The sequence below is a fragment of the Scyliorhinus canicula genome, chromosome 3, assembly GCF_902713615.1.
Source record: "Scyliorhinus canicula chromosome 3, sScyCan1.1, whole genome shotgun sequence".
In the NCBI taxonomy this organism is placed as follows: Eukaryota; Metazoa; Chordata; class Chondrichthyes; order Carcharhiniformes; family Scyliorhinidae; genus Scyliorhinus; species Scyliorhinus canicula.
Genome location: NC_052148.1, coordinates 158,686,837 through 158,712,050, shown reverse-complemented (window position 1 = coordinate 158,712,050; position 25,214 = coordinate 158,686,837). Strand labels below are relative to the sequence as shown.

General features: G+C 48.3%; 1 protein-coding gene across 14 annotated transcripts in view; it reads right to left on the bottom strand.

Moving 5' to 3' along the window:
* Nucleotides 1-25,214, bottom strand: part of LOC119963054 (LIM domain-binding protein 2) — a 659,146-nt gene that overhangs the window by 102,114 nt on the left and 531,818 nt on the right. For all 14 annotated transcript variants that reach the window (XM_038791570.1, XM_038791569.1, XM_038791573.1 and 11 more), the window contains one exon: nt 8,208-8,330. In XM_038791570.1, coding sequence (XP_038647498.1) covers nt 8,208-8,330 — 123 coding nt within the window. The remainder of the gene's footprint in view (nt 1-8,207; nt 8,331-25,214) is intronic.

The window sequence follows — 25,214 nt, the reverse complement described above, 5'->3', positions numbered from 1 at the left end:
ACTATTTAGCATGCATGCAGCATTGTGGTGTATCTTCACCAGACTGGCACCTCATTTTTACATACACTAGTTGCTGCTCCTAGCATGCACTTTGGTACTCCTCATTTGAACAAGGGTTCAAGCCTTGGCTTGATGCTTATTGTAGAGTGAGGGAAATGCCAGGCCATGAGATTACAGATTGTGGTTGAATACAATTCTGCTGCTGCTGACAATCCACAGTACCTCATGGACGGCTAGTTTTGTACCAAATCTGTATCATTTAGCACTGTAGTAGTGTCACATAACATAATAGAGGCTGTTCTATGTGTGAAGACAGGTTCTCATCTCCACAAGGGTTATGCGGTAGTCATTCCTACCAATACTGTCACAGACAAATACATCTGTGCATTTGCGACAGGTAGTTTGGTGAAGACAAGGTCAAGTATATTTTTCCCTTGTGTTGGTTCTCTCATAATTTGCCATAGACTCAGTCTGGCTGCTGTGTCCTTCAGGACACGGCCAGCTTGGTTAGTAGTAGTCCTACCAACGCACTCTCGGTGATGGACATTGAAGCCACCTACCCAGAGTGAATTTTGTGCCCGTACACTTCTCAGTGCTTTTTCCAATTAGTGTTCAAACTGGAGGAGTACTAATTCATCAGCTGAGGGAGGGAATGGGTGGCATTGGGAAGGTTTCCTTGCCCATGACAGCCTAATGCTATGGGCTCTGGAGTCAATGTTGAGGACTGCCAGGTAGCACACTTTCCCAACTGTGCTGACACGCTGGTGGATCTGGCCTGCGAATGGAACAGAACATACCCAGGGCTGGTGATGGAGGAATGTTGGAACATTAGTTGAAAGGTATAATTCTGTGAGTATGACTATGTCAGGCTGTTTGTTTGACTATCCTGTGGAACAGTTTCCTAATTTTGGCGCAAAGCCCTAGATGTTAGCAAGGAAATTTTTGTAGGATTGACCAGATTGGCTTTTGTTCTTAGTATTGATTTTTGTAGCGGTTTCATAAATGGAACTTCCTCAGGCATTTTGGAAGGTATTTAAGAGTCAACCACATTGCTGAGTCAGATCAGGTAAGGATGGCAGCTTTCCTTCCCTGAAGGATTAATGATGGATTTCTATGACAATTGGTTAATTCAATGATTATTATTATTGACAATTAAGAGCATCAACAGTGCAAAACAGTTTGGTTAGAAAAATCACTAAGTTTAAAAGTGTCTAAAAAACTTAAAAATTAACCAGAACGACTGGCGATTACTTCCCTCTGAATTCACCATGGAGAATAAATGAAAATTTACCACAGTTGTTGTAGAATGAACTGGACTTCGCATGCACTGTATTAAATTGAAAATTCAGGGAAATTAACTTGTAGAACCATCCTTAAATCAAAAGAACAGTCACTGTTTTTCAAAGACTTAATGGAATTGATTTCATGTTTCCTCTGAGCAACATTGCAACGATTACACCAACAATTCAGTCACCAATGCGGAAGAGTGTCAAAAACCAATGGGAAGGAGAGGAAGAAGGAAATCTTGAATACATCAACATTTTCTCCAATTCCTACATCTGGTGTTCCACCATCCCTATATATGCATACATTCACCCACCTTCAGATAAATATTTCATATCCTACCTGCTGAGATTTGAAACAACAAATATACTGAGTTTATGTTTTATTCTGTAAGTGTGTAGTAGTGTGCACCTCTCATAGATTAAGTTATCGACAAGAGTGGCCGCCTTTCCATATATTCATTCATCTTTTTGTACAATATCAGTTGGAAAAATATTGACGATAAGAATTAGACAGGGGAAAGCCAAATAAATGGAGCAGTTCATGGGCTGCGCGGGTATCACAATGATACAAATCAAGAAATAATGAACAAGAACCTGCAGAACATTCTGCCTTTCATCTGTTTGCTTAGAGCAATATCAATGTTCCTGGCCAAATTCTACTACAATAGATCCTGCAGAATCCACTGGGGGTAGGAAGGGTCAGGGCACAGTGAAGGAATCTCCTCTTGATCATGATTCAGTAATTCATTCTGTTTTTCTTTTTGATAGTTGACTACATGCCTTGATTATGGATGCCTTTTCAAGCTGTGAAACAATATGTTACACAGAGCACACCAGCTAGTATCCTCTCAGGGAGATGTGATGTGTCAGGCAGATCATTAAATGTTGATGGCAGCAGCATCTGGTTAAAAAGCAAAACTAGAAGTCTCTTTTTCAATGGATTGTGCTGTACATCTGCAACAATGTTCAGTAATTACTCCATGTGCCACTGTCCCATGTGGTTTGAAAGCTTGGACTGTTGGAATGTAGCAGAGATAGCTATTTAACTTGGCGGAATTTCAAATTATAACAAAAATTCACTTGAATAAAAATTTGGTGAAGCAGACCTTTTTTTTTGGAGCAGCCAAGATTCTTTTTTCACACTATGGTATAGAGAGATGTGCATAAGGAATGTATCATAATTGCAGAGTTAAATAGCTGACATCAAAATATAAAATGTTTCTCAGATGTAACAGTATTAGCTGAGCCAATTTCCCGTTTGCTAACAACTTTGAAGTCACAAAACATAATGGCTGAAATTCTCCGCCTCACGCCATTGGTAGCGGAGTTCTCGGTGGTACGGAGAATTCAGCATCGGGGAGAAAACAGGATCGTTGCTTCTGATCCTCCAGCACCCCACTGGTGTTGGGATTCAAGGTTCGCGCCCATGCATTTTGCAGGCCAAACACCATATTCTCCTAGCCCGCATGATTCTCTAGCCCTCAAACAGAATAAAGTGCTTTCAATTTCCAGCTGACCATTTCGAAATCACTCAAGCATGAAGAGAGGTGCTTGGAAAGCATTTAATTGTGTTTGAAGTGGGCCAGCACCTGTCAAAAATTGATATTTATTTTTTTTTAAATTTAGAGTACACAATTATTTTTTTTCCGATTAAGGGGCAATTTAGTGTGGCCAATCCACCTGACCTGCAGATCTTTGGGTTGTGGGGGTGAAAGACATGGGAAGAATGTGCAAACTTCACACAGACAGTGACCTGGGGCCAGGATCAAACCCAGGTCCACAGCGCCGTAGGTAGCAGTGCTAACCATTGCATCACCATGACTCCAAAGATTGATGTTTATAAACATTGCGGTTAATGCTCTTCAGTGTTACTCAACCATGAAGAGATGAATTAAGCAAAGCTGACAGCTGTGTGTGTGAGTGTGGAAGCTGTCAATCACAGCTTAGTATGAAAAATGAATGAATGGCTTGCAGATCAAGGAACAGAGGGGGTTTAAACAGAGCTGATTGCTTTTCTCTTTCCAGGAATGGACACTTGGTGCTTCCTCTGTCTGAGCCAGCAGGAGTATTGCCCAAGTGAGTGTTACAACAGTAATTATTTTCTTTGCCTCTGGAGTACTCTCTAGCCTCCAGGCAGGGTTTTTTTTCTGGGGGCTTCCTGAAAGGGGTCTCTTTACTGGGGGTTTCTTAATTTAAGAAGTCTCTGGGTGGGGTCTTTATTTAGGGAGTCTGTGGGGGAGGGGGAGGGGGGGCAGGTCCTGTCACTCCCACTCTAGCGGAAATGGGAGGCCCAGAAAATCCAGGGAGGACCGAATCACGATGCGGGGATGGGCTGGGGGTGGTAGGCACGGGACTTCACTATCAGGTCTCTCACTAAAAATGGCAGCCTGATAGTGGGATTCTGCTGTCATGCATAAATCTGCATGGCAAAGGCATGGGAATGACTGAGAGCGCAAACTACATGCAATTCAGCTCTGGTGGGAGAACATAGGCCGTGATTCTCCGATTGCGGACGCTGTAATCGCATCCAAAGATTGGCTGAAGAATCCCTTTCTACGCCGAAATCGGGGTGCCGCTGTTTTTCGGATGGTCCGCCCCCTCAAAAACGGCATAATCGCTGAGTACGCCACGCACCATTGGGACGGCCTCAGGACATCACCTGAGGCTCTCCCCTGATGGACTGACTTCCCGATGGCGCGGTCGTGTGTCGTCTCAGCTTTTAGGGACCTTGTATGGCGGCTGTGGACTGCGTCCAGCCCCGCCACAGTTTTCGGGGGTGGGGGGTCGGGAGGAGCCGCTCTGCTGGCAAGGGGGAGCTTTGGAAGGGGCTGGGGAGACTGGTGAGGGTTGTTCTGGGGGAGGCGAGGGGGGGTTACAGCCGGGTCTGCGTGCGGCCGGCGCCATGCTGTACGTCATGGCCGCCGTGTACATGCGTGGCCACAGAGCCGGCCCATCTCCGTCCGTATCTGCAGATAAAGCCGGGGGCTTTATGTGGTACGGCTGCTAGCCCTCCACCGGGTGGAGCATCGGTGTGGGGGCAGTGCCGACTTTTTGGTCGTAAGACCAGGCGCTTCCTCCGGACATAGCCGCAAAATGGGAGAATCCAGCCACCAGTCTCCTACACGGAGAATTTCACCCAATATCCCAGTTAAATGCAGTAAAGGTTTTTGTTGAAATTCAAAACAGTATAATTTCCTATAAACTGTAAATCTAATCATTCTAGCAGATTTTGCAATATAGTTTTCATGGTTGCAAATATGTAATAAAATTCACCATGTTATTCTTAAGTAGCAATTTTGATGTTGGAATGTTAATTATTTATTTGTTTGACAAAAGGCATGGAAGTTCTTTCTGCTTCTTTGGCAGATTAACTGTTCTAAGTCTGAGTGCGGAGGTGGGACTTTGCAGGATGTCTAAGGAATCAGCAAACACTTGCTCACAAAAAGCAGCAAATAAAGCCCATGACATTTCAGAGTGAACTGTAGTAATAAATAGTTTTGGCTTTCAAAAGTGGACAACATTCTTTATCTTGATTCGGATGCCTTTTGAACAAAATGAACAAACATAAAATTTAAAATCACTCTCATTCCTATTTAATTCTGACAGTCATTTTTAGACACCTAGGGTGGAATTCTCCGGTATCCGGCGGGTGGGTCGTACCGGCGCCAAAGAGTGGCATGAACCTCTCTAGCATTGGGCTGCCTGGAAGGTGCGGAGGAGTCCGCACCTTGGGGGGCTAGGCTGCCGTTGGAGTGATAGGCGCCGCGCCAACCGGCGCCGAAGGGCCTCTGCCGGCCGGCACGAGTTGGCGCATGCGCACCAGCGTGTTCCCAGAACCGCTGCTGTGATTCCTGCGCAGGAGGTTTCTTCTCCGCGCCGGCCATGGCGGAGCTTTACAGCGGCCGGCGCGGAGGGAAAGAATGCCCCCACGGCACAGGCCCGCTCACAGATCGGTGTGCCCCGATCGCGGGCCAGGTCAACGTAGGCCCAGCCCCCGGGGCCAGATCCCCCCGCGCCCCCCCCCCCCCCCCCCCAAAGACTTCTCAGGCCGCCCGCAGTGCCAGGTCCCGCCAGTAAGAACCTTGTGTAATTTACGCCGGAGGGACGGTCACTGTCAACGGCCCCCGACCGGCGTGGCGTGATCCCTACCCCTGCCAAAAAACCAGCACCAGAGAATTTGGCAGCCAGTGGCAAGGCAGGATTCACGCCCCCCCCCCCCCCCCCCCCCCCCCCCGGCGATTCTCTGGCCCAGCGGGGGGTCGGAGAACCCTGCCCTGAAAACCTAGAGAACTTCCCAGGCAATAAGTGGCATTTTGAAGCGCAGTCAATTGGGGCACAGTAAATCCCTGGTAAGTTCTGGTCAAAGACAGTCTCAGTTGATCATCTTATCCAGAAGATTACATAATATAGCACTCAAATCCTACAGTGGGATTTGAACAGACAGTTTTCTGACTCTGAGGCAAAGAGTAGTAACCCTGACACTGAAAGAGAATGCCAGTTGTGGTTTACTTGCCATTCAGTAATCACATATTTCCCCAAACTAATACCATATCAACAATCAGAGCATGGGCAGAGAAAGAGACAAAATTACAGGGTGATCTTATACACCAATGACATAAATAACACCTAGCAAGCACTAAGATAATAGTGACAACTTTTACAAATTTGAGCTTTCTATGAGTGCACAAATTGTATTCAAAATTGATCACCATGGTCCATTGTAACCAAGCATTCAACCTGTTAACTACATAAACTTCCTTAAAAGGCCTTTAAACTTACAAGAGCTGAGAAAATACAAACACAATTAAAATTAGTAATGTTGGAATGAAAAGGAGACATTACCAAATACTCTGAATAAACAAAGTCCAAATAATAATTAAAAGTATGTTTTCTGCACAGATAAGTAGTTTTGGAACCTTTTTGTGCAGGGATGATTTGGGTAGGAATAGGAACAAGAAAACAGAGTCAGGTAACTGGAATTTGACAGGAATTAACAAGGAACAAATGCGATTGCTTTGTTTCCTCACACTGTATGCTGACAAATCAACAAATAAAACTGATTTACTTTTACATGAGATGGGCATCTCTCACAAAAAGTATTACAGTCAGAATATTTAACCAGTGGGGATCTTATTTGATTTCTTGTTCCAGGTTTCGTTGCAACTCACTCATTGGACGGAATTTTCTTGTAATTCTCCCAGAGTGTCAGACTCTGACTGAAAACAGGTGTGTAGTTCTCCAGCTGCACAGTCGAATTTATAGGGACAATTTTCTGAAAAAAACGAGTGGGCGTGATTTTCAGTCTGGCAGGGTGGTGGGGCTTGATGGAACTGTGTGAAGTTTGCACATTCTTCCAGTGTTTGTGTGGGTCTCACCCACACAACCCAAAGATGTGCAGGCTAAATTGCTCCTCAATTGGGAAAAAGGAATAGGCACTCTAAATTTTTTTTTTTTTTAAAGTGGGGGGGGGTGGTGCGGGGAGATCATTGATTACATTAAAATTCATTCAAATGTATTACAATGAGGTACTCGCCCCTTGTGGGCAGGAACCTTGTTACGACATCGGCAAGAGGTGTGGAAAATCAGGAAATGTGAACTTGCTGGCGAGAATCACATTTCCCGACTCTGGGATTTTGCACCCGCGTCGCCATTTTCACTAACGGCTAACGCAGACGCAAAATCGCCCCTCATTAGCTTTGTCATTAGGGAATTGGGTAGCACGTGCCAAGGTACAAATATGTGAAGCTGTACAACATGTACTAAATTATGATCAGTTTCAATGTGTAAAGAGATACTACATCTAAAAAATGTTTACATTTATATAATGCCTTTCATTGCTTCAGGAGATCACAAAAGTGCTTTACAATCAATTTGGGACTTTGGTGTTGTAGTCTTTTTATTAAATTGGACCTGTTTTACTTTCTACTTTTACCACTTTTGTCAGGTCAATTAACCGCTGCAGTGTCTTGGGTTACAGGAAGATATAGATGGGATGGTCAAATGGACAGGCAAGTGGCAGATGGAATTTAACCCTGAAATGTGAGCTGATACACTTTGGAAGGAGTAATTTGACAAGGAAGTATTCAATGAACGGCCTGACACTATGAAGTTCTAAGGAACAAAACAATCTTTGCTTTTGTCCACTGATCTCTGAAGACGGAAGGGCAGGTTAATAGGGTGGTGAGATTACAAAAGCAGGGAGGTCATGTTGGAGTTGTACAGACCTTTGGTGAGGCCACAGCTGGAGTAGTGTGTGTAATTCTGGTTACCACATTATAGGAAGGATGTGATTGCACTGGAGGTGGTGCGGAGGAGATTCATCAGGATGTTGCCTGAGATGGTGAATTTAAGTTATGAAGAGAGGTTGAATAGACTTGGGTTGTTTTTGATGGAGCAGAAGGGCAACCTGATCAAGGTGTACAAAATAATGAAAGGCATGGACAGGGTGGATAGGGAGCATTGTTCCCCTAATTTTAAGGGTCCGTCACTAACAGACACAAGTTCAAGGTGAAGGCAAGGAAGTTTAGGTGGGATTTGAGGAAAAACATTTTAACCCAGAGGGTGGTCACAGTCTGGAATGCACTAGCTGGGAAGGTGGGGTAGAGATAAGTTTCATCATATCCTTTAAAAGGTACCTCAATGAGCACTTAGCACGCGGTAACATTCAAAGCCAAGTGCTGGTAAATGGGATTAGGTAGGTAGGTCAGGTGTTTTTCATATGTCAGTGCAAACCCGATGGGCCAAAGGGCCTCTTCTACACTGTGTCATTCCGTGATTCTGTGAGTACATCAAATGATGCTGCTGTATTGTTGGTATTAAGATATGTACATTTAATGGGTCGCATAAAAGTATTTATAAGTCAGGCATTTGACAGAAAAGTGACATTTGGCTTCAGAGCAGCAATGAAAGGATGTTACTTACATGCATGGCAAGAATGCTGCGTGGGACTAACTCCCGGTAGTGCCGGATGGTAAAGTGCCATGTCTTTATTCTCATCAGATCATCAAACGTAAACTCCAGAATCAACCTCCCTTCGGTACAAACCTATCAAATTGGCAACAAGCATTGAAAAGGAAGAAAAGAAGGAGTTAAGAATAAGAAAATCACACAGATTTGCATTTTTCCAGCAAACTAAAGGAATGAATAAATGTTACATTTAGCCTTAAAGTCAAAGAGTATGAGCTTTCTCACCAAACTTTGACTTATGTATGTAAATTGCACATTTTCTCTTTCATCATGTTCATAAAAAGTGTCTTTGATAGTGGAGGACTGCAATTAAGAAAACATTTGCTGTTTTGCTCAATTCCTGTTGCGGTTCTCTGAGCTGTGACATTTTATCACCATGGCAACAGGAACCAGCTGATTAGTTGGCATGGCAACCAGAAAGATCTAATTCCAGCAGAAGCGTTATAATCAATGCTCCCAGCACAGATGGTCTCTAGAGGATCAACAAGAAAGAGTCTAGCAAGCATTCAGCACATCACATGGCACCACTACACAGCACCAGAAAACTTAGGATTTCTACATCTCAATTTTTAACACTTTCTGTCAAAATATTATTTTTTGAGTGAATTTGTGCCTCAATAGTGGCAAATATTCTCAATTCAGGTATCTGATATTGTCACATGCTGTTGGATTTTGCATAATATTTTTAAATACAAAATAAATCTCCCCCCGCTTTGCTTCAACGTGACCCCTTAGTTCCAAATTTAGCACGCTCACCTGATGGTTTCAATACCATACATCCATGTGGGCTCTGAGATGGCCAACATCATGATAAAGAGGGTTGTTTGGTCCCTGAACTTTCTTGGAGTGGCAATCAGAGCTGGAGGGTGGTGACTTGGGGAGTAAAGTGTTGGCTCCTGTTAGATCTGGCCTCAGGAGGGGGGGGGGGGGGGGGAGATGAGTGGTGGTGGTGTTGAGAGTTTGGCCTGGCAATAGTGGGGGACCCTATGAGGTAAATCTCATGGATTTGCGGGTTCCTTGGTGAGGAGGAAGCGCAGAGTGGGGCATGGTTGTGGGCCGGGTGAGGGAGAAAGAGTCCCATTTGGGGAGGGATCTTGCGATTCCAGTTGATGTTATGGCTGGACAGGAAGATGCCAGAATGGAACCTTGGCTCAAAAGACTCCACCTTTGGATAAAAAGTGAGGGAACAGAGTGACAGGACCTCTAATTAGTGTTAGTAACAAGAAAGAAAGTTTATTAAACTTGAAAAAATTTAATTATGTTACAATACGCCTTTACACACCCCTTAGCTCAACAATTACACACAGAATTAGAATTAGAATTAGAACAGTACAGCACAGAACAGGCCCTTTTGCCCTCGATGTTGTGCCGAGCAATGATCACCCTACTCAAACTCACGTATCCACCCTATACCCGTAACCCAACAACTCCCCCTTAACCTTACTTTTTAGGACACTACGGGCAATTTAGCATGGCCAATCCACTTAACCCGCACATCTTTGGACTGTGGGAGGAAACCGGAGCACCCGGAGGAAACCCACGCACACACGGGGAGGACGTGCAGACTCCGCACAGACAGTGACCCAACCGGGAACCGAACCTGGGATCCTGGAGCTGTGAAGCATTGATGCTAACCACTATGCTACCATGCTGCCCCAAAACAGGTTTTGGGATTACATGCATTACAAAGTACATCTTAATCTACAATGGCCTCATTGACACAAAGTCCCTTTTAAGGCAGCATGGTAGCATTGTGGATAGCACAATTGCTTCACAGCTCCAGGGTCCCAGGTTCGATTCCGGCTTGGGTCACTGTCTGTGCGGAGTCTGCACATCCTCCCCGTGTGTGCGTGGGTTTCCTCCGGGTGCTCCGGTTTCCTCCCACAGTCCAAAGGTGTGTAGGTTAGGTGGATTGGCCATGATAAATTGCCCATAGTGTCCAAAATTGCCCTTAGTGTTGGGTGGGGTTACTGAGTTATGGGGATAGGGTGGAGGTGTTGACCTTGGGTAGGGTGCTCTTTCCAGGAGCCGGTGCAGACTCGATGGACCGAATGGCCTCCTTCTGCACTGTAAATTCTATGTAAGCACATACGTGAGTGTGGGCAAATACACTCTCCTCCCTGAACCGTAAGTGAATGTTTGCGGATGTCTCCTCAGAATCCCCCGAGAGGGTTGTCACGTGAAAGTTTCCACACTCTCTCCAAAACACGCTTTGAAATCGTCTTTCATAATAATAATCCTTTCCCTTTGCAGTTTGCATTCTGAAATCCAGACCAAGTTTTCCAAAAGACACTTTTAAACAAAGCTTCTGCTCCATTTTTGACTATGAGTCTAGTCCAGGATTTAACACCAACCCCTTCAGGATTTGTTTGCCTTGACTGTTGTGCAAACTGCTCACAATTGCTTTAACTTTCGATTCTCAGATTGTATTAACATGGCATCAGATGTTTGATTTACCTTTGTACTCTGCTGTCCCACTTTAAATCTAGTTACAGCAATTGTCTCTCTAACGCAGTACACTTTGTTTAAACTTCCTTGAATTCTTCTTAAAATACTTTGGTCTCTGTTCTCTGAACTTCAGGTGTCTTAAATGTTCTTTCTAATTCCCTGTTTATCTGGATCATATCTTATTCCTTAGGAAGTTTGCACCTTTGCAACTCGCTTGTCCTGTTCAGCTTCTCCTGACAGAATTGAGAGCTTTTCATTCCTCAATGACCTGTCTCCAGCCAAAACTTGAAAACTTCTCTCCCATACAAGGCCCCAGTTGCTAAACAACACCCACATGATGATGTCTTTTATTTATTTTTCTCATTATAGCACTCTCTAAGCACAATAGAAACACAGTGGAAACTTAACCAACTCTCACACACAAAAACATTTTTGTCTAGCATAAATCTAACTGTAGGTTTTACCCTTCCAGACACAGAAACATTAAACTAAACCCACTTAAAACTATACCTTATTTTGAATATTTACCAATATAAATTCTGTAAAACGACCTTTGTTTTCCGAACAGAAGAATGCTCAAGGGAGTCTTCTGGGGTTTTGGGGGTGTGGGTGAGGAGTCCTCCCGAGGTTTTTCTGGGTAATTATTGGTGTAATTTGGCCAATTTAAATCCTATTTCTAAGTAGTTCCCAGAATAGAGCAATTTCCCAGGGGACATTTGCACCTGCAAGTAATTGATGTGCATCTCCTTATCTGTGAAACTCCAAATATAGATTCCCCAGCGTACCTTTCAGGTATACCCCAAAAATATGGTGTCCTGGAGCTTGGAAGTTGCGGCCCAATGTGTCTTAGTATATAAACTCTAAGAAATGGGGTGAAACTGTTTGAGCCACTGCACATCAGAGCTTTATTTTCAAGAAACAGAAAATGTTATCTTCGATCATCTGGGCTGGATTCAAGCAGTGGTACTAGAAGTGAAAGGACCCTGCACTAATTCTACTCCCTTGTTTTTCTACCTTTCGAAATAAAGAACTGATCAATAATTGTTAAATGTATTTTTTCTTTGCCTATTTTTAACCCTCCTTCCTTGAAGATGCGGACTGGCTCTGGGACATTATTCCAAAGCAACCAGGAGCACTCTAGTACTTTAACCGAGTAACCACACTCATGTGCAAGCTCTGATTCATGCATGGATTCCTGACTGAGTTTTATTCTGTTCACACATGCAAACTTTCTGGCAGTGGAGAATTGCACACGGGGATACAAGCTAATTTCTCCCTCCTTGGCCCAGGAATTTAAGGCCGATCTATATCACTGCAACAGAGACAGCTAATTTCATACAGGTGGGGACTCAAAGCTGGGATCTTCTAATCTGTATGACTTGATGCAGCTCTGGGCAGTGCCTTTATTCACAACAGGGGAGAGCTTAAATCTAAATTGCTCTTATCTCCGAATCCAATCATTTAAAATATTATGCCATATTTCGCTGTGAAAATGCCCAATTCCTCTTGTATTATTTTAAAAGTTTTTAAAAAAAATGTAGAGTACCCAATTATTTTATTTTCCAATTAAGGGGCAATTTAGTGTGGCCAATCCACCTACCCTGCACATCTTTTTTTTTGGAGGGGGGGGGGGGTTAAACCCACGCAGACACAGGGAGAATGTGCAAACTCTCTTGTATTATTTTAAGAGGTGTGGACTGCATTTTCTCCGTTCACGAGTCTACATCCTGTGGATTGAATTTTTTTTCCGGTTGCCCATCTCTCCAAAATAACCAGCTTGATATGCACTCATTGATCTTTAGAGAGGAGCCCAGTGTGACCTATCTGCTGACTGTTCTTTGCCGGTGGCAAGGATGTACTCGACTATCACACAACACTTTTCCTTAATTACAGTAGTCCCCCGTTATACCGCGCTCCGCAATATACCGCGGGGGGGCTTATGGACCCCAACTGTCAGTTGTGTCAATTTCAGCGGCCGGCTGATTATTTCAGTGAGAGCAGCTTCCCTCTCTGGATCAAAGTGAGCCGGCCGCTGAAATTGACACTGCCGGCTGCTCTCTCCCTCCAATCAGAAACATTAAAACTTAAAAGTTGGATTGGAGAGAGAGAGCAGCCGGCAGTGTCAATTTCAGCGGCCGGCTCACTTTGATCCGGAGAGGGAAGCTGCTCTCTCACTGAAACAATCAGCCGGCCGCTGAAATTGACACTGCCGAGGGGGGGGGGGGGGGCGGGTGTTGGGGGGGGGGGGGGGGGGAGAAGAGGGGGGGGGGGGTGTTGGGGGGGGGGAGAAGAGGGGGGGGGGGGTGTTGGGGGGAGAAGAGGGGGGCGGGTGTTGGGGGGGAGAAGGGGGGGAGAAGGGGGGGAGAAGAGGGGGGGAGAAGAGGGGGGGAGAAGAGGGGGGAGAAGAGGGGGGGAGAAGAGGGGGGAGAAGAGGGGGGGAGAAGAGGGGGGGGCGGGTGTTGGGGGGGAGAAGAGGGGGGCGGGTGTTGGGGGGGAGAAGAGGGGGGCGGGTGTTGGGGGGAGAAGAGGGGGGAGGGTGTTGGGGGGGAGAGGTGGGGGGCGGGTGTTGGGGGGGGAGAGGAGGGGGGCGGGTGTTGGGGGGGAGAGGAGGGGGGCGGGTGTGGGGGAGACCCCCCTGTGGGTGTGGGGGAGACCCCCCTGTGGGTGTGGGGGAGACCCCCCTGGGGATGTGGGGGAGAGAGGGTGGACCTGCGGGTGTTGGGGGAGAGAGGAGGGCCCTGCGGGTGTTGGGGACGGGGGAGGAGAGGGGGGGGGGAGGGGGCGAGCCGGAGGGTGTGGGGAGGGGGCGAGCCGGAGGGTGTGGGGGGACAGGGGATGAGCTGGACGCTGTGGGGGAGAGCAGGAGGGTGTGGGGGAGAGGGGGAGAGGGAGCGAGCCGGAAGGTGTGGGGGGAGAGGGGGCGAGCTGGACGCTGTGGGGGAGAGCAGGAGGGTGTGGGGGAGAGGGGGAGAGGGAGCGAGCCGGAGGGTGTGGGGGGAGAGGGGGCGAGCCGGAGGGTGTGGGGGGAGAGGGGGCGAGCCGGAGGGTGTTGGGGGGGAGAGGGGGCGAGCCGGAGGGTGTTGGGGGGGAGAGGGGGCGAGTCGGAGGGTGTGGGGGAGAGGGGGTCTAGTTGGAGGATGTGGGGGGAGAGGGGGCAAGCCGGAGGAAAAAAAAGAAATTGACACTGCCGGCTGCTCTCTCCCTCCAATCAGAAACATTAAAACTTAAAAGTTGGATTGGAGGGAGAGAGCAGCCGGCAGTGTCAATTTCAGCGGCCGGCTGATTTCAGTGAGAGCAGCTTCCTTCTCCGGATCAAAGTGAGCCGGCCGCTGAAATTTTAATTGGATCCACGATGGGGGTTTTAAATTTATTTAAAAATCTATGCTAGCGCTTCCCATTGTGAGTCTACGGGGGTCTGACCTCTCCCCCCGCCCCCCCGTAGACTCACAATGGGAAGCGCATGCATAGGTTTTTAAATAAATTTAAAACCCCCATCATGGATATCCGCGGCTCGGATACAACGCGGGTTGGGGTCTTGGACCCCAACACCCGCGTTATAAAGGGGGACTACTGTATCAACCCTGAGAACTTGTAATGTAGGGAAAAAGAAAGGAACAATAGACTTGTACACATACACACCATATTCCAGGCACAGGAATAAAAATATATTCATACAGTTTAACCTGTGTAAAACTGAAATCCTTAGTTTGTAACATGGCTCAAGGCTGCTAAACTGGGAATCGAACCCGTTTAGATGTGGATTAATTATCAAAAAACCACAGCCTCTCCGTATCAAAGGAGAAGGGTAACAGACACATGGGGACATCACTACCACCAAGTTTGCCTCCAAATTCCATGACACCTAGACTGGAAATATATTGTGGTTCCATCATTATCACTGGGTTAAAATCCTGGAACTCCCTCCCCAACAGCAGAATTGAAGTGCCTGTAACTTTACCTTTCTGGACTGCAGGAAGATGGCTTACCACCATCTGCTTAAGGGCAATTAGTGACGGGTTCTCACTGCTGGTCTTGCCAGGGATGCCCATATCCCGTGAGTGACCACTAAAACAAAGTTGCTTTCATTTATTGGTCTTACCAATCAACTTATTTCTCATTGTGGAGGAACTTTACTGATATAATTGGCTGGATTCTCTGTTTGGGAGACTGTTTTCCCACCGGAACTGAGCCGTTTCTTTTTTGCGCTGGCCCCAGGAGTGATGCACAGAAGCAATTCGCTCTCCCCAGCAATGCAAATTTATGCATGCCAGGGATTGCAAGGGATTCTGTTCCGAATCACATTTTGAGCGGGCGGCCCAATAATGGAGTCTGGCGGCTGGCCCCCACACCCCCCACACAACTCTAATCCTGCCCCCCCCCTCCCCCATGTCACCTGCTGGGTCATTCCCCCTCCCACAGTACACACACGAGGGTAACTAGACCCACTTCCCCATACACACCCACTTCAGACCCCACCACCAGAGAACCACCAATAATAAATCAAATCAAATAAATCAAATCAACCCCCATAACAGCGAACCCTCACATGAGCCACCCCAGATCAGAGACCCCCCACATCAGAGCCCCCCAAATCAGAGCCCCCCTGCATCAGAGCCCCCCTGTATCAGAGACCCCCCTCCATTACAGACCACCCTCAATCACAGACCTCCATCACATCAGATACCTCCCCAACGGAGAACCTTCCATAACAGACACCTCTGTAACAGAGAACTTTCCATATCAGAGACCCCCATAACAGAGATCCATCCCGATCAGTCACCCCTACCTGGAAGCTAAAGAGCTGTCCAGGCAGAAACAATGAAACAAAATCACTGCTTATTTATTCACCAGTTCCTGACACCTGCTGCCTCAGAAAATGTCTGAAAAGCAGCAGCTATGACTTCACAGAAAGTCAAAACCACATCACAGGGCTCTAACCCCCTCAGATCCTTTGATCTGTAAGGCTTCTATTCACTTCAAAAGGGGTGGTGGTGGGGGAAAGGAATGGCTGGGAACTCTGCTACCGGCAACCGATAATCCAGTTTCCATCTCCAGGCAAACCCCTCCACAGTTCCTCACAAGGCGAACTTGATTTTTTTCCAAACTAAGGAATTCTGCGAGGTTGCTCACCCACACCCCAGGTTTCAGCAGCCCCGAGTCCCTCCATTCCAACAGGATCTATCTCCATCTACCAGGGAGGCAAAGGCCAAAACACCGGCCTCTCGCCCCCTGACACTCCAAAAATTGTCACTTCTGGACTCGGGACAACCTTCACCCTGAACACCTCAGACATCATGTCAGCGAACCCCCACCAGAATCCCTCCAATTTTGGACAGGCCCAAAACATGTGGACATTATTTGCGGGTCTCCCCGTGCTCCGCCCACACCTATCCCCCACCCCCTCAAAAAATGTGCTCATTCTGGCCACCGTCACATGCGCCCTGTGGACTACCTTGAATTGCAAAGGACTAAGTCGCGCACACAAAGAGGATGCATTCACCCTCCTCAGAGCCTCCCCCAACAGCCCAGTCTCCAATTCACTCCCCAGCTCTTCCTCCCACTTCCACTTAACTTCTCCTATGGGGGCGCCCTGCCAGTCCATCAATTCCTTTTTGATCCCCAACATGCTACCCTCGCCAACCCCTGTTTTCAACACCACGTTGTCCTGCAACCCTGGGAGCAGCAGGTCAGGAAAGGAGTGCACCTGCTCACTCACATAGTCCTGCACCTGTCAGTACCAGAACCCCTTCCCGCTGGGCAGCTCATACTCCTCCACCAATCCCTCCAAGCTCGAAAAGCTGTCCCCTACGAATAGGTCTCCAAACTACTCAATCCTCGCCCACCCGCCGCCACACCCGGAACCCCGCGTCTAGCCCCCGGCCCGCCCCAGAGCAAACCTCAAGCCTCAGGTGCTGCCGCCACTGTCCCCACACCCTCAGAGTCGCCACTACCACTTGACTTGTGGAGTACCTGGCCAGCGAGAACGGCAGAGGCATCGTCAACAGTGCCCCTAAGCTAGTGTCCTTAAAAGAGGCTGCATCCATCCGCTCCCATGCCGACCCCTCCCCCACGGTCTGACCATGACAATATTTGCTGCCCAGTACTAGTTCATCAAATGTGGCAAAGCCTGCCTGCTCCCAACGTACCCGCTCCAGCAGCACCTTCTTCACCCGTGGGGCTTTACCCCGCCCACACAAACCCCAAGATCAATGCATTAATCTTCCTTAAAAAAGCCTTTGGAATAGAAATTGGAAGGTTCTGGAACACAAATAAAAACCTCGGGAGAACCGTCGTCTTCACAGACTGCACCTACCCTGCACGTCCCACCTTAAAATCCCCCTTCATGACTTCCGGTGGCGACTATGAAGGAGCAAGTCGCACATTTGGTGGCTCCCGCTCAGGTTGGACATTTGGACCTTTTCCCCGATTTTTTGCCGGACTTGATTTGAAAAATCGATGACAGAGGCAATTGGTTACTGGATTCCCACATCGGTGCATGGAGAGGAGGACTAGAAGTGCTCGCAAAGGCAGAAACAGACAGACAGAGGAGGCTTGGGCTGAAGCTGCAGCGGGAGACAGCATGGCGGATGACCGGACCTCTGGCTTGTCGACCCAGCGGTCAACGGAACAGCTGATGCAATTTATCCAGGAGGGCTTCGCCAAGCAGAAGCGGGACTGCTTGCACCCGATTAAAGAGTCAATTGCACGGCTGGAGCTTAGATTGGACGCCCAAGATCGGGCGATCCAGAAAGTAGAGAAGACGCTGGCTGACTAGGAGGAACTTCAAACTGCGGTGGAGATGGAAGTAGGGCTTCTGAGAGACCAGCATAAAAGGCTCCTGGAGAAGGTGGAGGATCTAGAGAATAGGTCCTGCTGGCAGAACTTGAGAATCGTTGGGCGCCTGGAGGGGTCCGAAGAAGTGGACGCTGGGGCATACATAGTGGGCATGTTCGAGAAGCTGCTGGGGGAGGGGACATTTTCCCGACCCTTGGAGGTAGACAGGGCTCACAGAGCGCTTGCGAGGAAGCTGCGAATAGGAGACCCCCCGAGGGCAATGGTGGTGAGATTCCACAGGTATTTGGATAAGGAGTGTATATTACAGTGGGCCAAGCAGACACGGAGCTGCAAATGGGAGAACAGTATCCTGCGGATTTATCAGGACCTGAATGCGGCGGTGGCCAGGAGAAAAGCTGGGTTTAACCAGATCAGGTCAACCATTTTTAAGAAAAAGGTGAAGTTCGGAGTGCTATACCCGGCCCGTCTCTGGGTCATGTACGAGGAGCAACATTGTTATTTCGAGTCACCTGAGGAATCGCTGGACTTCGTGAAAAGGAAAGGACTGGTGGCGGACTGAGAGCTTTTGAACTTTGCCGCAACGTTCATGTTAAAAAAGTTTCTTGTTTTTTTGTTTTGTGGATGCTATTTGTAATGCCTTCTGTATTGATTTGGGGCCAGTTGCAGAGCTGAGTGAGTTAAAGTTTACATTTGCACCGTTGGGGGATGGAGGTGTGTTTGTTCAGATGCTGGATCTGTTGCTTGATCTTTTCTTTGTTTAGCGTTTTTTTTTCTCTGTCGGGCAATTGTGTTGGGATTGTTTGTCATTCGAATATGTGTGTATCAGCGGTGGGGAAGGTGAGGAGAGAACAATAGGTGGGAAAATGTCGGGCGCCAGGGGTGGGGGCCACCAAGCTAGCTGGGCGGGCTAGCTCACGGAAGTGTAGTGGGGGGTGAGCAGATGTTAGGCTTATCAAAGGGGTTGATTTACATTGTGCTGTTACTAGGGGGGGGTGGGGGGGGGAATGTTCTGTTGACGAGCGAGGGACTCTTGCTGAGGGACAGAGAGGAGGTCGGGGGCGGAGGCTGCCTAGGGGCAGGCCGGTGGAGGCACGGGGAGCGGGCTGGAGACTGGCCCAAGAAAGGTGATTGCTGATTGGCTTGGGGGGGGGGGGGGCTGAGGCTGATGAGCTCCCCAACTAAGCTGATCACCTGGAATGTACAAGGGCTAAATGGGCCGGTCAAGAGGGCACGCATGTTTGCGCATTTGAGAGGACTGAGGACTGGATCCATGGAGATTTGGGCAGCCGAGGGTGAAGGAGGTCTCCTTATACTCACACGTGCATAAAGTGTACTCCCGGATTGATTTCTTTATTCTGAGCAGGGCCTTACTGATGGGGGTGGTGGACACTGGGTACTTGGCGATCACAATCTCAGACCATGCCCCGCACTGGGTTGACCTACAGGTTAGTAAAGACAGTAACCAGCGCCCACACTGGAGGTTAGACGTGGGTCTTCTAGCTGACGAAGAGGTGTGCGGCCGGCTGAGGAAATGTATTCAGAACTACATCAGACCAAATAAAGGACAATTTACGGAGGTGGGACGCGCTCCCGTTGTCACTAGCTGGGAAGGTGCAGATGGTGAAGATGACAGTCCTCCTGAGATTCCTGTTTGTGTTTCAGTGTCTCCACATCTTTATCCCGTGGTCCTTTTTTAAACGGGTCAACAAAGTGATCACTGGCTTTGTTTGGGCAGGCAAGTAAGGAGGGGGATGCTTGAGCGGAGCCGGGGAGAGGGCGGGCTGGCGCAACCAAACTTCAGTAACTACTATTGGGCAGCGAATATAGCCATGATCAGGAAGTGGGTGGTGGGGGGAGTGGGAAGGGTCAGCATGGGAGCATATGGAGGCGGCTTCATGTAAGGCACCAGCTTAGGGGCGTTGATAACGGTGCCTCTGCCGGTCCCGTCGGTACGGTACTCCACCAGCCCCGTGGTGGAGACAGCCCTGAGAGTCTGGGGGCAATAGAGGAGACATGTGGGAGCAGAGGGAGCATTGGTTTGGTCTCCAATTTGTAATAATCACGGATTTTCCCCGGCAAGGATGGACGGGGGAGGGGGGGGGGGGGGGGGTCCGGAGATGCCAGAGAGCAGGGATTGGGAGGATGGGGGTATGTTTATAGAGGGGAGCTTTCCTAGCTTGAGGGAGCTGGAGCAGAAATTTGGATTGGCGAGGGGAAACAAATTCAGGTTCTTGCAGGTGCGGGACTGCCTACACAGGCAGGTTTCAACCTTCCCGCTCCTACCACCAAGGGGGATACAGGATAGTTTCCAGAGGGTGGGTGGGAGAAGGGAGGGTCTCTGACATTTACAAGGAACTTATGGGGTCAGAGGAGACGCAGACTGGGGAGCTGAAGCGCAAGTGGGAAGAGGAGTTGGGAGGATAGATAGAGGATGGTCTCTGGGCGGATGCGGTCAGTTGAGTCAACGCGTCCACAACATGTGCTAGGCTCAGCCTGATACAATTCAAAATCGTTCACCGGGCCCACATGACAGTGGCCCGGATGAGTAGGTTCTTTGGGATAGAAGATAGGTGTGCAAAGTGTGCGGGAGGGCCAGCGATCCATGTCCTCATGTTCTGGACATGTCCAAAGCTTAGGGGATTCTGGCAGGGGTTTGCAGATGTCATGTCCACGGTGTTAAAAACCGAGTCCAGAGATGGCGATGTTCGGGGTTTCGGAAGATCTGGGAATCTAGGAGGAGAAAGAGGCAGACGTTCGGGTCGGGTCTGGCAGATGGAATACAATGTTGACAAATGTGAGGTTATCCATTTTGGTAGGAATAACAGCAAACGGGATTATTATTTAAACGATAAAATATTAAAGCATGCCGCTGTTCAGAGAGACTTGGGTGTGCTAGTGCATGAGTCACAGAAGGTTGGTTTACAAGTGCAACAGGTGATTAAGAAGGCAAATGGAATTTTGTCCTTCATTGCTAGAGGGATGGAGTTTAAGACTAGGGAGGTTATGTTGCAATTGTATAAGGTGTTAGTGCGGCCACACCTGGAGTATTGTGTTCAGTTTTGGTCTCCTTACTTGAGAAAGGACGTACTGGCGCTGGAGGGTGTGCAGAGGAGATTCACTAGGTTAATCCCAGAGCTGAAGGGGTTGGATTATGAGGAGAGGTTGAGTAGACTGGGACTGTACTCACTGGAATTTAGAAGGATGAGGGGGGATCTTATAGAAACATTTAAAATTATGAAGGGAATAGATAGGATAGATGCGGGCAGGTTGTTTCCACTGGCGGGTGACAGCAGAACTAGGGGGCATAGCCTCAAAATAAGGGGAAGTAGATTTAGAACTGAGTTTAGGAGGAACTTCTTCACCCAAAGGGTTGTGAATCTATGGAATTCCTTGCCCAGTGAAGCAGTTGAGGCTCCTTCATTACATGTTTTTAAGGTAAAGATAGATAGTTTTTTGAAGAATAAAGGGATTAAGGCTTATGGTGTTCGTGCCGGAAAGTGGAGCTGAGTCCACAAAAGATCAGCCATGATCTAATTGAATGGCGGAGCAGGCTCGAGGGGCCAGATGGCCTACTCCTGCTCCTAGTTCTTATGTTCTTATGTTCTGGCCTTTGATTCCCTGGTAGCCCGGAGACGGAAATTGTTGGTTTGGAGGGACTCAAAGCCCCCGAAGCTGGAGACTTGGCTATCTGACATGGCTAGCTTTCTCTGTTTGCAGAAAATCAAGTTCACCTTGAGAGGGTCAATGTTAGGGTTCACCCGGAGGTGGCAACCGTTTGTCGACTTCTTTGCGAAAAACTAATCATCAGCAGGGGGGGGGGGGGTTAATAAAGGTGGGACCTGTAAGGAAGGGAGATGGCTTTTGCACTATGTTTATAGATTCATGCATTATTTTTATTTTGTTGTCGCTGTAACACCAAACAATACCTCAAAAAAATGTTTATTAAAAAAAAATTAAACCCACCTTCATCCATCTGCTCCACTACCAGGATGCCATCGGGGCTCGGGGCCTTCTGTGCCTGCATCACCCCTATACCCTCCATCACCTCCACCAGTGCAATGGATGCTCCCAGCCCCTCTACCGGGTCCACCTCCAACTTGGGGAACTCCAACCCCTCTAAAACATCTCATTCCCTCCCCCCAGGCCGGGGGCTCCGAATCATATAACCTCTTGTAAAAGTCCTCGAAAATCCCATTCACCCCCACTGGGTCTAAAAGTATATTTCCCCTCCTATCCTTCACCTTTCTGATCTCCCTTGCCGCCTCCTGCTTCCTCAGTTGATGTGCCAACATCCTACTCGCCTTCTCCCCATACTCATATACACTGCCTCCCCGCAACTGCCCCACTACCTTACCCGTAGACACCAGCCCGAGCTCCAACTGGAGCTTCTGCCCCTCTTTCAACAGCCTCGCCCATGAGGCCTACGAACCTTACCCACCAGCCTCGCCATCTCTGCCCGTTCGCCAAATACTCCAAGCCAACCACCCTCGCCAGCAGAATCTTATCCATCACAAAGTAGTCGACCTGGGAGTATACCCTGTGCACATGGGAGAAGTATGAAAATTCCTTCGCCCTCGGCCTCCCAAACCTCCACGGGTCCATGCCCCCCCCCCCATGCGCTCCATAAATCCTTTTAGCTCCCTCACCACCGCCGATACCCTCCCCGACTGCAGACTAGACCAGTCCAATTTCGGCTCAATAACCGTATTAACATACCCCCGTCACCATTTTCAGCCGGTGCGAGTCCAGGTCCAGAATCTTCCATCGCACCTGCCACATGAATTTGACGACACGGTAGCACAGTAGTTAGCACAGATGCATCACAGCTCCAGGGTCCTAGGTTCGATTCCCGGCTTGGGTCATTGTCGGTGAGGAGTCTGCACGTTCTCCCCGTGTCTGCGTGGGTTTCCTCTGGGTGCTCCGGTTTCCTCCCACAGTCCAAAGACATGCAGGTTAGGTGGATTGGCCTTGATAAATTGCCCTTAGTGTCCAAAAGGTTAGGTGGGGTTACTGGGTTACGGGGATAGGGTGTAGATGTGGGCTTAAGTGGGGTGTTCTTTCCAAGGGCCGGTGCAGACTCGATGGGCCGAATGGCCTCCTTCGGCACTGTAAAATTCTAATCTGGGGAATAGATGTTCACCAGGACCACTTGCATCCCCTCCAGTTTCCCACTAACCATTATGAACCATCCCCCCAAACCTGCTACTATATTCCCCACTTCAAACGCTATCCACTTATTTATTAGAATCGCCACCTCACGCATCTTCATGTCTAATCCTGAGTGGAAGGCCTGGCCTAGCCACCCGTTCCTGAGCCTAATCTGAGTCCCGATCTTCAAGAGCATTTCCTGTAAAAATGCCACATCCGCTTTTAAGTTCCTCAAATGCGCAAACATGCGCAACCGCTTGACCGGCTCATTCAGTCCTCTCACATTCCATGTGACCAGCCTGGTCGGAGGGCCCCCCCCCCGGCCGAGGAGCCACAGCCCCTCTTGGGCCAGCCCCCGGCCCGCCCTCAGATGCCCACCGTCACCGACCCATCTTCTTACTGTATTTCAACAGACCCACCCCTGTCAGCCCTTCCCCCCCCCCCCCCCCAAACAAAATAATCCCAACCCACTCTAACCACCTGCTTAACCACCACTCTAACAAACTGCACTCCCATGAACTACCCCGCCCAGCTAGCCTGGCATCCCCTGCCCATGGTGCCAAAGATCCTACCCCCTACTGATTCCCCTCCTCCCCTGCTCACACACTTCCATGGTGCAAAAAGCAATAACAATAAGAAAAAGATGCACTCACCCAGCACGATCATCCAGCCTCCCACCAAAGAACCCCACAAGAAAGAAAAACCACCCCCGAGTGAAAAAAGGTTCTCCTCTGAACCCCTCCAAAGAAATGGAGCAACAACAACAATAACAACAGAAAAACCCAACAAGGAGGGGCAGAGAGAACCAACATCCCCTCACACCTCCTCCAAAGTTCAATGCCGTCTTTCTCCTGCCAGTCCATTGTTTCTCAGAAACTCCATCGCCTCCTCCGCTGCTCCAAAATAACACTCGCGACCGTTGTGGGTCACCCAGAGGCGGGGCGGGTACAGCATCCCGAACTTCACCTCTTCTTAAAGAGGGCAGTCTCGGCTCGGTTGAAACCCGCTCTGCTCTTGGGTCAGTTCCGCACCCAGGTCCTGGTATACCTGGAGCTTATTATTCTCCCAAGTACATCTCCTCGTCTGCCTGGCCCTTCACCGTATCCAGGAATCCACGTAACCTCACCACCACCGCCTTCGGCGGCTCGTTCGTCTGCGGCTTCCTCATCAATGCTCTATGCGCCCGATCTACCTCCAGGGGCCGGTCGAAGGCCCCCTCCCCCAGCAGCTTATCCAGCATTTTGGCTGCATAAGAGCCTGCGTCTGCTCCCTCAATGCCCTCTGGCATCCCCACAATTCCGAAATTCTGCCTCCGGGAGTGGTTCTCTATGTCCTCCACTTTCTCCTTGAGCCACTTCTGGGTATCCCTGAACATCCCAATTTCAGCCGCCATGGAGGTAAGCTGCTCTTCATGCTCCTCTTCCACCTTCTGGATCGCCTGGCTCTGGGCCTCCAACCTCAGCTCCATGCGGTCGATCCCCACTTTCAGCCTTCGCCAGGTCCTCCAGAGAGAACCATCCTTTTCATTCAAAAAGTCCAGCAACTGCTCGGTCGACCATTGGGCTGGTAGGGCCGATGTCTTGCTCTCTGCCATCGTCCCCTGTGTCACACGAAGAGTTTCTTGCTATTGCAGCTCCTTTCTTCTAAATCCACTTCTGGTCCACAAATCCATTCACCGGTGGAGTAAAGTCTTCCTCCACCACTCCTGCACCCTTTTCCTTCAAAACATCCGCCCGGCAATCGGGGAAAAGGATCAGAAAGACTGCCTCGAGTGGGAGCTGCCAAATGTGCGACCGCTCACACCTTGGCCGGGAAGTCAAAATAGTGAACAAATTGACACAGATCCCAATGACACTGATCAAAAGATTAGTGATGGCTTTTGCATCCTATCCACTGAAATAATTGATTGCAGGGCTTGAAACAATTGAAGTAGTGATTATTATATTAAACTAATTAGCTGGTGTGAATTGTTCGGATTCCTAGTTCTTATGTTGTCAATGTTTACACCAAAATTTATGAATACATTCCATCATTTAAACTGATAAGTGGAAACCACACTTACTTTATTTGTGAAAATCAGTTCCACAAATCATGCCCTCCACAAATAGAGGCACACAACCAATATCAATTGAATTGGGACGGTTTACTTTGTATTCCAGCAATTTAAGCAAGAAGGATGAATCATTTAGACAGTAGAGTTTGTACAGTTTTTTTCACCTGAAGATGAATTTCTAACAAGTTACAGAATTCTAAAATTTTATTCCTACAAAAACCTAGACAGATTTTTAAAAAGATTAATTAAAATTCTTGTTTAAATATCAGCAATAGATGATTCTTGCGCTCTCAATTTCAGTAGCTAAGAAACAATTATGCTAACGATACATTTGCTACTATCCCTGGGAAGGGAACTTTGTTAAATTTGTAGGTCCAACTTGCAACAGTCCATTAAACTTTCCTCCAAAGAGCCACAAAATATTTTTTTTAAGCGTCTGGATTATTTCTGAAAATGAAATTTCTGGAGAACTAATGCACAAAATCACATTGAGTTATATGGATATAGCCTAATTTTTA